The sequence below is a fragment of the Mandrillus leucophaeus genome, unplaced genomic scaffold (assembly GCF_000951045.1).
Source record: "Mandrillus leucophaeus isolate KB7577 unplaced genomic scaffold, Mleu.le_1.0 Scaffold137, whole genome shotgun sequence".
NCBI lineage: Eukaryota > Metazoa > Chordata > Mammalia > Primates > Cercopithecidae > Mandrillus > Mandrillus leucophaeus.
Window position 1 is genome coordinate 1,259,357 of NW_012101332.1, and position 11,501 is coordinate 1,270,857.

At 52.1% G+C, this 11,501-nt stretch overlaps 1 protein-coding gene across 1 annotated transcript in view; it reads left to right on the plus strand.

Annotated features, from left to right (window-relative positions):
* RYR1 (ryanodine receptor 1 (skeletal)) overlaps window positions 1–11,501 on the plus strand; it is a 179,040-nt gene that overhangs the window by 100,317 nt on the left and 67,222 nt on the right. Inside the window, exons 60-63 of the mRNA XM_011973401.1 lie at window positions 3,736–3,817; window positions 4,820–4,950; window positions 6,090–6,422; window positions 8,081–8,321. Of these exons, the coding sequence (XP_011828791.1) occupies window positions 3,736–3,817; window positions 4,820–4,950; window positions 6,090–6,422; window positions 8,081–8,321 (787 nt within the window). The remainder of the gene's footprint in view (window positions 1–3,735; window positions 3,818–4,819; window positions 4,951–6,089; window positions 6,423–8,080; window positions 8,322–11,501) is intronic.

Consider the following 11,501-nt stretch of genomic DNA (forward strand, 5'->3'; position numbering starts at 1 on the left):
CATGCCTGTAGTCCCAGCTACTCGGGAGGCTGAGGTGGGAGGATCGCTTGAACCCAGGGGCTGGAGGCTGCCGGGAGCTGGGATCGCGCCACTGCACTCCAGCCTGGGTGACAGAGCAAGACCCTGTCTCAAAAAAAATAAACAAACAAAGAATAATAAGAAAGGCCGACTTGCCCCTCACCTCCCCAGCATCCCAGTTACTGCCTATGACTTACCAGCTTGCCCATCTCTCTGCCCCTTCCTATCCCTCCTGTCTCCATCATTCGGCCCCCTCCTGGTTCCTCTCTCCTTGTCTTCTCTGTCCCTGTCTCCTCTAATTGGGTCACCCTTTCCTCGTCTCCTTGGTCTCCTCACTTGCTGTTTCTCCTGCCCTCTGTCCCTTTCTCTTTCTTCAGCCTCTTCTGCAAACTTGCTGCTCTTGTCCGCCACCGAGTCTCTCTCTTTGGTAAGTGGTTCCACTCCCTTGGTCTTCCTCCCTAATCTCTCTCTTCTCCACCCTGAAGAAATAGCTCCCAGGTTCTGCCTTAATTTGAACAAGCTTTGTTGTGTTCTTCCTCTGGACCCGGAGACACGGACCGGGTATCCCGGGGGCAGGGCAGTGACTGAGACACCCTGGGCCTGCCGTCAATGGGACTCCCAGGCCAGTGGGAGAGACAGACCCATCTCCAGACAAGGACAGCCCAGTGGGGTCAGGGCTGGGCAGGAAGAAGGCCAGGAGAGTGGTCGGGCTGGGGAGGAGGGAAGTTTGGGGGCACTGTAGGAGTCCAGGCGGGGTGGGGGTGCAATAGCATTCCAACATAGCCTGCGGGTAGCCTCAGGAAGAGAGGGGTTGGGGTGGATGTAGAGGGAGGCACTGTCCTCTGTCCTCTTAGCCATGCCATCTCCCCGGCCCGTCTTCCTCTCCCAGGGACGGATGCCCCGGCTGTAGTTAACTGTCTTCACATCCTGGCCCGCTCCCTGGATGCCAGGTAGGGCCATGGGCAGTGGCACCCACTCCCACCGTCATCGGGCCCCCACCCCAACCCCTGGTCTCCTAGACTGTCCGATTCCAGAGCTGGTGTTCCCCTGCTGCCCTTCTAGGACGGTGATGAAGTCAGGCCCTGAGATCGTGAAGGCTGGCCTCCGCTCCTTCTTCGAGAGTGCCTCGGAGGACATCGAGAAGATGGTGGAGAACCTGCGGCTGGGCAAGGTGTCACAGGCGCGCACCCAGGTGAAGGGCGTGGGCCAGAACCTCACCTACACCACCGTGGCGCTGTTGCCGGTCCTCACCACCCTCTTCCAGCACATCGCCCAGCACCAGTTCGGAGATGACGTCATCCGTAAGGGCTCTTGACCCAAGGGCAGGTTGTGGGGAGTCAGTGTGGCCAACACCACCCATCCTGGGTGCCTGTGAGAGTCCCTGGGTGTTTGAGTGTGTGGGTTTCTTGCTGTAAGCAAAGCATGTGTCAGTACCTTGGCAGGTGGCAAATGAGTTAAAGAGGATGCGAGCTCAGCAGCTCTAACAAAAGACCCTAAATGGACTGGCACAGCGATTCATGCCTGTAATCCCAGCACTTTGGGAGGCTGAGGCGGGAGGAACGCTTGAGCTCAGGAGTTCAAGACCAGCCTGGACAACATAGCGAGACTCCGTCTCTACTAAAAAAAACAATTTTAAAGATTAGCCAGGCATGGAGGCACACGCCTGTAATCCCAACTACTGGGGAGGCTGACGGGGGAGGATCACTTGAGTCTAACAGTTGGAGGCTACAGTGAGCTATGATCATATCACTGCACTCCAGCCTGGATAACAGCAAAATTCTGTCTCTAAAATAAATAAGGAATAAAATAGGGTCCTTGATGATAAAAAAGAGAATCTATTGATAGAGGTTAAGAAAAGTAGCACTTGGCTGGGCACAGTGGCTCACGCCTGTAATCCCAGCACTTTGGGAGGCCAAGGCGGACAGATCACCTGAGCTCAAGAATTCAAGACCAGCCTAGCCAACATGACAAAACCCTGTCTCTACTAAAATACAAAAATTAGCCGGGCATGGTGGTGGTTGCCTATAATCCCAGCTACTTGGGAGGCTGAGGCAGGAGAATCGCTTGAACCCAGGAGGCGGAGGTTGCAGTGAGCCGAGATCGTGCCATTGCACGCCAGCCTGGGCAACAGAGCGAGACTCCATCTCAAAAAAGAAAAGAAAAGAAAAGTAGCACTTGGTAGCCAGGCTCAGTGACTCATGCCTGTAATTCCAGCACTTGGGGAGACCAAGGTAGGAAGATCACTTGAGCCCAGGATTTCAAGACCAACCTGGGCAACACAGCAAAACCCCATCTTAAAAAAAGAAGAATAGAAAAGTAGCACCTGGATAGGGTTCTTCTCCCATCCAACTTTTTATTTTGAAATTTTCAAAACATACAAGAAGGTGGAAAGAAGAAAATTGTTGGCTGGGCACGGTGGCTCACACCTGTAGTCCTAGCTACTTGGGAGGCTGAGGCACAAGAACTGCTTGAACCCAGGAGGTGGAGGTTACAGTGAGCTGAGATCGCACCACTGCAGTCCAGCTTGGGTGATGGAGCAAGACTCCATCTCAAAAAAAAAAAAAAAAAAAAAGAAGAAGAAGAAGAAGAAAAGCCCCGTGTGCTTACCCTTCACTGTGTGGGTGAAAATATTTAGTTTTTTGGTTGAACTTTTGGATGTAAGTTGCACACACCAGCGGGTGTAAGTTGCACACACCAGGATAACCTCATCCCTTAATGTTCATCAGCTGGCTTTCCTAGACTAAGAACCTTCTCTTGTGTAACCACGATTATCACACCTAACTTAACCGTATTTAAATTTCCCTCGTTACCCACAAAATGTCTTTAATTTTTTTTAAATAATTCAGAATCCAGCCGGGCGCAGTGGCTCACACCTGTAATCCGAGCACTTTGGGAGGCTGGGGCAGGCAAATCACTTAAGACCAGGAGTTTGAGACCAGCCTGGGCAACATACTGAGACCCTATCTCTAAAACTATATATATTTTTTCTTTTTTTTAGACAGAGTCTCCCTCTGTCACCCAGGCTGGAGTGCAGTGGCACGATCTCAGCTCACTGCAACCTCTGCCTCCCGGGTTCAAGCGATTCTCCTGCCTCAGCCTCCCCAGTAGCTGGGATTACAGGCATTCACCACCACACTCAGATAATTTTTGTATTTTTAGTAGAGATGGGGTTTCACCATGTTGCCCAGGCTGGTCTCGAACTCCTGACCTCAGGTGATCTGCCCACCTCAGCCTCCAAAGTGCTGGGATTACAGGCGTGAGCCGCCACGCCAACCCTAAAAATATATACATTTTAAATAAAATGAAAAAGATAGCCTAAAATTGCAACAACATTGCAGGTCTGTTTGCTTTTTTCTGGAGGAAGTACCCCTCACTTTCATTATAGCGGCCCATGACTCCTCTCCACAGAAGAAACAACATCTAGCGTTTATTGAGTGCCTAATGTGTGCCCCGTTCTAGTGACTTTCCAAGTAGTAACTCATTTGATCCTCACAACCAACCCCGTGAGGAAGGTACTATAACTATCCCCATGTTATAGGTAGGGAAGTTGAGGCTGACAGTTTGGTAACTTGCTCAAGTCACAAGACTACATGGCAGGCTGGCTGTAAAGCTGCTGGCTCTTCCTCACTGCATAGGCCTATTTGGAGACAGGGGAGGTGGGGTGGGGAGGGCTTGTCTTGTGGGCGCATCCCACAGCCTCGCTCCCGTCTCCCTCAGTGGACGACGTCCAGGTCTCTTGCTACCGAACGCTGTGCAGTATCTACTCCCTGGGAACCACCAAGAACATTTACGTGGAAAAGTAAGGAGAGAGAGCCATCGTTTGGGGCTGGGTGGGGCTGGAGGGGAAGGGAGGGAGCAGGAGAAGAAGACCGGGTGGGTGAAAAGCAGGGTAGATGTTAGGAATCTTCCCGCACACGGCTGCAGCCGCAGTTCCCCGCGGCGGCCGCGTGAGGGCGCTCAGGGACAGGTCGGGCAAGGAGGTAGAGCCGCCAGATCTGGGGCCGGGAAGCAGGCGCTTGAGGGCCTCGCTGAGGAAGAAGGGGAGGCGCAGACCATGGGGACTGTACACAGGTGCCGCGCAACACTGGGGTCCCTGGGGAGGGCCCCTGGCAGTGGCCACGTGACCGCTCCCGAGCTGATTACTAATACAGCAAGAGCGGGGCTGAGACTGTTTCCACCAGCTCTGAAGTTATTCATACTTCAAGTGACACCGGCGGTGTGCAGTGGCTCACACCTGTGAGCACTTTGGGAGGCCGAGGAGGGAGGATCACTGGAGCTCAGGAGTTTGAGACCAACCTGGGCAACATAGTGAGACTCCATCTCTACCAAAAAAAAAATTGTTTTAATTAGCCTGGTGTGGTTGTGGTGTGGTGGTGCTGCTGCCTGTAAATCCTGCTACTCCTAAGGCTGAGATGTGAGGATCAGTTGAGCTCAGGAGTTCGAGACCAGCCTGGGCAGCATAGTGAGACTGCATCTCTACAAAAACAACTTTTTTTTTTTTAACTAGCTAGACATGGTATGGTGTATGCCTGTAATCCCAGCGACTCAGGAGGCTGAGGTGGGAGGATCGCTTGAGCCCAGGAATTCGAGGTCGCAGTGAGCCAAGATCAGGCCACTGGACTGCAGCCTGAGTGACAGAGCGAGACCCTGTCTTAAAAAAACAAAACAAGTAGCACACGTGGAAGAAAGGCAGCTCTGTCCCAAAGGGTTCTGGGAGGAGCCGTTTCTATGGAGATGGGGCTGGGACCCAGGACCCGAAAGAGGGGGACACGTGGCAGCTCAACACAGCCCCCTCTTCCAGGCTTCGGCCAGCCCTTGGGGAGTGCCTGGCCCGTCTGGCAGCAGCCATGCCGGTGGCATTCCTGGAGCCCCAGCTGAACGAGTACAACGCCTGCTCCGTGTACACCACCAAGTCTCCCCGAGAGCGGGCCAGTAAGCTGTGTGGGGCTGAAGCAGTGCCGGGGGTCTGGGTCTCCCCAGCACAGGGCCTTGGGAAGAGCCTAATTTGGGGGTAGTGTGGCTGGGCTGGACTGTGAGCGGCTGAGGATTCCCCAGGTTGGGAGTGCCACACATTCAGGAACCCCAGAGTTTATGGTTTGGGGGCATTTCAAGGCCATTACGTGGGGAGCATTAGGAGATTAATTTGATTTTTAAAACGAGAATCCATTGATAAAGTTTAAGAAAAATAGCACTTGGTGGCCAGGCGCAGTGGGTCACGCCTGTAATCCCAGCACTTTGGAACGCCAAGGTAGGAGGATTGCTTGAGTCCAGGAGTTCAAGACCAACCTGGGCAACATAGCAAAACCCCATCCATGGAATTTGGAGCTGTGGAATTTATTTGAGTGATGGTGACATTTGAGGGCATCGTCAAGCTTGGAGACATAGGGTGAGGGGTATCTGAGCGTGAGAGGATTGAGGGAAGGCATAGGTTCATTCCTTCATTCAGCAAATATGTATTGAGCAGTTACGATGTATGAGGCGCTGTCCTAGTCACCTGAGGTTCAGCAGTGAACAGATAAAATAGACAAAAGTCCCCTGAGTTCTGGGTCCAGAGGCTAGAATGAGGCGTGGACCTGGGGGGAATATACGCTCCAGGGCAGGAAGCTCGTCTTCTTGGTCAGCTGTGCTCCCAGAATGGCACCTGGCCCAGAGTCAGCGAGTGAGCAAGTGACAGGTTGTCTGTTTCAAGGGAGTGAACCGGGTGTGGGATTCAGAGACGACGCCGAGGGACGGGGTGGGGTTGGAAAAGGTCTCTTTTGGAGTATGCTGCACTGTAGGGATGAGGGGAATGGGCTTGGGATGTGGGAGATTTTAGGAGGGAAGGTTTCTAGGGGTGAGATTTTAGGCAGCAGACAGGCTCGGGGGTGTGAAGTGTTTGCAGGGCCACTGAGTTTCAGTGTGAGGGTTGGGAGAGGTAGTTGGGCTGGAGGGTGAGATGGGAGGAAGAGGGTTTGGGAGACTGGTTTGGGGGGTGGCAATTCAATGGTGTCTGATGTATTGTGGGGAAGGCCAGGGCACTGAGGTCTGGGGGTGATCGGTTGACATTCCCTGCCCCCCTCCCTGTACCCCAGTCCTGGGGCTCCCCAACAGTGTGGAGGAGATGTGTCCTGACATCCCGGTGCTGGAGCGGCTCATGGCAGACATCGGGGGGCTGGCCGAGTCAGGGGCCCGCTACACAGAGATGCCGCACGTCATCGAGATCACGCTGCCCATGCTATGCAGCTACCTGCCCCGATGGTGGGAGCGCGGGCCCGAGGCACCCCCTCCTGCCCTGCCCGCCGGCGCCCCCCCACCCTGCACAGCTGTCACCTCTGACCACCTCAACTCCCTGCTGGGGAATATCCTGAGAATCATCGTCAACAACCTGGGCATTGACGAGGCCTCCTGGATGAAGCGGCTGGCTGGTGGGTCGGGGGCACTGGGGGTCTGAGGGGTGGGTCAGCGGCCTGGGTTCCCTTGGCCAGATGGTCTGAAAGGGAGACCCATGGTCCCCTGGGAGTTGGGAGGAGTCAGAGTGTAGGTTTTTTCAGCGTCAAAAGGCCAGGGGTCAACTAGGCATGGTGGCTCACAACTGTTACTCCAACACTTTGGGAGGCCAAGGTGGGAGGATCAGTTGAGGCCAGCCATTTGAGACCAGCCTAGGTAACATAGCATGACCCCATCTCTTTAAAAAAAATAACTTTTTTAAATTAGCCAGGTGTGGTGGCACACACCTATAGTCCCAGCTACTTGGGAGGCTGAGGCAGGAGGATCTCTTGAGCCCAGGAGTTGGAGGCTGCAGTGAGCTGTGATTGCACCATTGCATTCCAGACTGGGTGACAGAGTGATATACTCTCTCAAAACAGACAAACAAAACAAAAGGAAGCAAAGAAAGAAAGAGAGAGAGAAGGAAGGAAGGAAGGGAGGGAGGGAGGGAGGGAAGGAAGGAGAAAAAGAGAGAAAGAGAAAAAAGGGAAGGAAGGAAGAAAGAGAGAAAGAGAAAAGGAAAGAAAGAGAGAGAAAGAAAAAGAGAGAGAGAGAGAGAGAAAGAGAGAGAAAGAAAAGAAAAGAAAAGAAAAAAGATCCTCAAAGCGTTAGGTTTCCTGATTCAGAAGTTTCATGTAAGGGCCAGGCATGATGGCTCATGCCTGTAATCCCAGCACTTTGAGAGGCCAAGGTGGGTGGATCACTTGAGACCAGGAGTTCAAGACCAGCCTGGGCAATGCGGTGAAACCTCATCTCTATTATTTAAAAAAAAAAAAAAAAGGTTTTGTGTAAGGAAACAGGTTGTGGATCAGGGTCAAGCTAGCAATCAGGAGCTGGCATCAGAGGCCAGGATCAGGGGCCAGAGGCTGGGGTAAGAAGCCCATTCATGACCTTGGGGTCACATAGTGACCAGAAATCACATAGTGAGGTAAGAGTCTGGGTATGGGCCAGGTCAGAGGTTAAAGATTGGGGTCAGGGGTCATGCTAGTTAAGGATGAGGTAACAGGCCAGGCACAGTGGCTCACACCTGTAATCCCAGAACTTTGGGAGGCCGAGATGGGTGGATCTCCTAAGGTCAGGAGTTCGAGACCAGCCTGGCCAAAATGGTGAAACCCGGTCTCTACCAAAAATACAAAAGTTAGCTGGGTGTGGTGGCAGACGCCTGTAATCCCAGCTACTTGGGGGGCTGAGACAGGAGAATCACTTGAACTCGGGAGGCGGAGGTTGCGGTGAGCCGAGATGGCACCATGGCACTCCAGCCTGGGCCACAAGAGTGAAACTCTGTCTCAAAAAAAAAAAAAAAAAAGGAAAGAAAGAAAGAAAGTGAAGTAACAGGTGAGGCTTCAGTTGTTAGAGGTCAGAAGAAGTCAGGGATTTGTGCCTGGCTGGGGTCACAGGATAGGGACTGAGTCGTAGGTTCAGGTCAGGAGCTATGGCTGGGATCAGTGTTCAGGGACGATGTCCGAGGTTAGGGTCAGGCTGGGGTCGTATGGCAGCTGCTAGGTCGGAGGTGCCGTTAGGGAGTCGGGCTGGGAACGGAGGTCAGGGCCTGTATCAGAGGCCGGAGGTGGCATCGGAGCCCACTGCGCCCCTGCAGTGTTCGCACAGCCCATCGTGAGCCGTGCGCGGCCGGAGCTCCTGCAGTCCCACTTCATCCCCACCATCGGGCGGCTGCGCAAAAGGGCGGGGAAGGTGGTGTCCGAGGAGGAGCAGCTGCGGCTGGAGGCCAAGGCCGAGGCCCAGGAGGGCGAGCTGCTGGTGCGAGACGAGTTCTCCGTGCTCTGCCGGGACCTGTACGCCCTGTATCCGCTGCTCATCCGCTATGTGGACAACAACAGGTCAGCGGCGCCCCGCCGTCCCCCCGCCCTACGCCCCGACCTACCGCGTCCTCCAGCCCCAACTGATCTCTGCCTCCTGACTGGCTGGAAACTTCTTCCAATGCTCTGGCTCCACCAGCCTTCTGACTCTTCCTCCTGGTTTCTTCTAGCTTTGAGAACATGGGCCCAACATCACCCAGCCCACTTGTTTCTTTCTTTTTGGTTTTGGTTTTGGGGTTTTTTTTGTTCGTTTGCTTGTTTGTTTTGAGACAGAGCCTGGCTTCGTTGCCCAGGCTGGAGTGCAGTGGTGCAATCTTGGCTCACTGCAACCTCCACCTCCCGGGTTCAAGCAATTCTCCTGCCTCAGCCTCCCCAGTAGCTAGGATTATAGGCGCATGCCACCACGCCCGGCTAAGTTTTGTATTTTTAGTAGAGACAGATTTTCACCATGTTGGCCAGGCTGGTCTTGAACTCTTGACCTCATGATCTGTCTGCCTCAGCCTCTCAAAGTGCTGGGATTATAGCCATGAGCCAATACACCTGGCCAATGTGATTTTTTTTTTTTATCATTCTCCTAATGCTGGACACTTAGATTGTGTCGATTTCTTTGTCACTATGCACAACACTGTAAGGAACAGTTTGCTTTTTTAAAATTATTATTATCGAGACAGGGTCTTGCTCTGTTGCCCAGGCTGGAGTGCTGTGGCATGATCATGGCTTACTGCAGCCTTGATTCCTGGGCTCAAGTGATCCTCTGCTTCTGTCCCTGCGTAGCTGGGATTATAGGCTCACACCAACATGCTCAGCTAATTTCTGTATTTTTATGGGGTCTCACTATGTTGCACAGGTTGGTCTCGAATTCCTGGGGTCAAGCGATCCATCCACCTCAGCCTCCCAAAGTGTTGGGATTACAGAAGTGAGCCACCACACCTGGCTGTGATTTTTTTTTCAACATAACAATACACCATGAAAGACATATAGGCCGGGTGTGGTGGCTTATGCCTGTAATCGCCTTGGGAGGCCGAGGCGGGTGGGTCACCTGAGGTCAGGCGTTTGAGACCAGCCTGACCAACATGGCAAAACTCTGTCTCTATTATGAATACAAAAATTAGCCAGGCGTAGTGACGCAGGCTTGTAATCCCAGCTACTCCAGAGGCTGAGGCAGAAGAAACGCCTGAGCCTGGGAGGCGAAGGTTGTACTGAGCTGAGATCGTGTCAGTGCACTCCAGCCTGGGAACAGAGTGAGGCTCCATCTCAAAAAAAAAAAAAAAAAACATATAGATTCACCCCTTTTGTCTTGGTGGTCGTGTGACATTCTCTGTTGTTGGATATAGTTCCATTTTTAACTCAGTAAATATGAACAAATTGTGGTTTCTTCATACAATGGAAGACTCCATGGCAGTGGGAGTGAACAAGTTGTTTCTACACAGAATGTGATTGGCTTTCACAAATGTTAGGTGGAATGAAAGAAGTCAGAAAACCGGCCGGGCGCGGTGGCTCAAGCCTGTAATCCCAGCACTTTGGGAGGCCGAGGCGGGTGGATCACGAGGTCAGGAGATCGAGACCATCCTGGCTAACATGGTGAAACCCCGTCTCTACTAAAAAAAAATACAAAAAAAACTAGCCGGGCGTGGTGGCGGGCGCCTGTAGTCCCAGCTACTCGGAGGCTGAGGCAGGAGAATGGCGTGAACCTGGGAGGCGGAGCTTGCAGTGAGCCGAGATCGCGCCACTGCATTCCAGCCTGGGTGACACAGTGTAAAAAAAAAAAAAAAAAAAAAAGAAGTCAGAAAACCAAGAAATAAACTACAAATTATACCATCTCTTTAATGTTCATGAGCAGATAAAAATAAGTTTGGGGCCGGGGCAGTGGCTCACAACTGTAATCCCAGCACTTTGAGAGACTGAGGCAGGAGGATCACTTGAGTTCAGGAGTTTGAGACCAGCCTAGGCAACACGGCTAGACCCTGTCTCTACAAAAAAAGAAAACATACAAAAATTAGTCAGGCATGGTGCCACACACCTGTAGTCCTGGCCTCAGGCTGGGACTGGGAGGCTGAGGTGGGAGGATGGTTTGAGCCCAGGAGGTCAAAGCTGCAGTGAACTGTGATCACACCACTGTGCTCCAGCCTGGGCAACAGAGACAGATCCTGTCTCAATAAGGGTTTTTTCTTTAATACAAGTAAATAAATAAAATATGCGAACCTACTTAGTTTCTGACTCTGTCCCCCAAAAAAAGAAATTTTGTGGCTGGGTGCGGTGGCTCACGCCTGTAATCCCAACACTTTGGGAGGCCAAAGCAGGTGGATCACCTGAGCTCAGGAGTTTGAGATCAGCCTGGGCAACATGGCAAAACCCTGTCTCTACTAAAAATACAAAAATTAGCCGGGCGTGGTGGCACGTACCTGTAGTCCCAGCTAAGTGCTCCTGACTGGGAGGCTGAGGCAGGAGAATCGCTTGAACCTGGGAGGCGGAGGTTGCAGTGAGCCGAGATCACACTACTGTACTCCAGCCTGGGCGACAGAGCGAGACTCTGTCTCAAAAAAGAAAGAAAGAAAGAAATTTTTTAAAACAGTTTTTAGCCTAGAAGTTAGAATAAGGATCATTTTTTAGGAGGAGGAAGGGGGAGTGGCTGGGAGGGGCCATGATGGTACTTCCAGGGACCAGAAATGTCCTATTTCTTGACTTTGATGGTGGCTACACAAGTGTGTTCACTTTGTGATAATTAATCAAGATGATACTTCTTAATATGTAGGTTACATAATACATATGTATGTATCGTGTGTGTGTATTGCATGTATACATATTATATTTATGTATTTCAATGAAAAGTTTAGACAAAGAGAAAGTTTTTAAAAAAGGAATAGTCAGGCCAGGCAAGGTGGCCCACACCTGTAATCCCAGCACTTTGAGAGGCCAGGGAAAGAGGATCTCTTGAGCCCAGGAGTTCAAGACTGGCCTGGGCAACCTAGGGAGACCCCCTTGCTACAAAAAGTAAAATAAAAATTAGCCAGGCATGGGCATGGTGACGTGCACCTGTAGTCCCAGCTACTCAAGAAGGCTGAAATGGGAGGATCGCTTAAGCCTGGGAGGTCGAGGTTGCAGTGGAGATCGCATCACTGTACTCCAGCCTGACAGATCGAGACCCTGTCTCAGAGAGAGAGAGAGAGAGAGAGAGAATGGATCATTTTTTTTTTTTTTTTT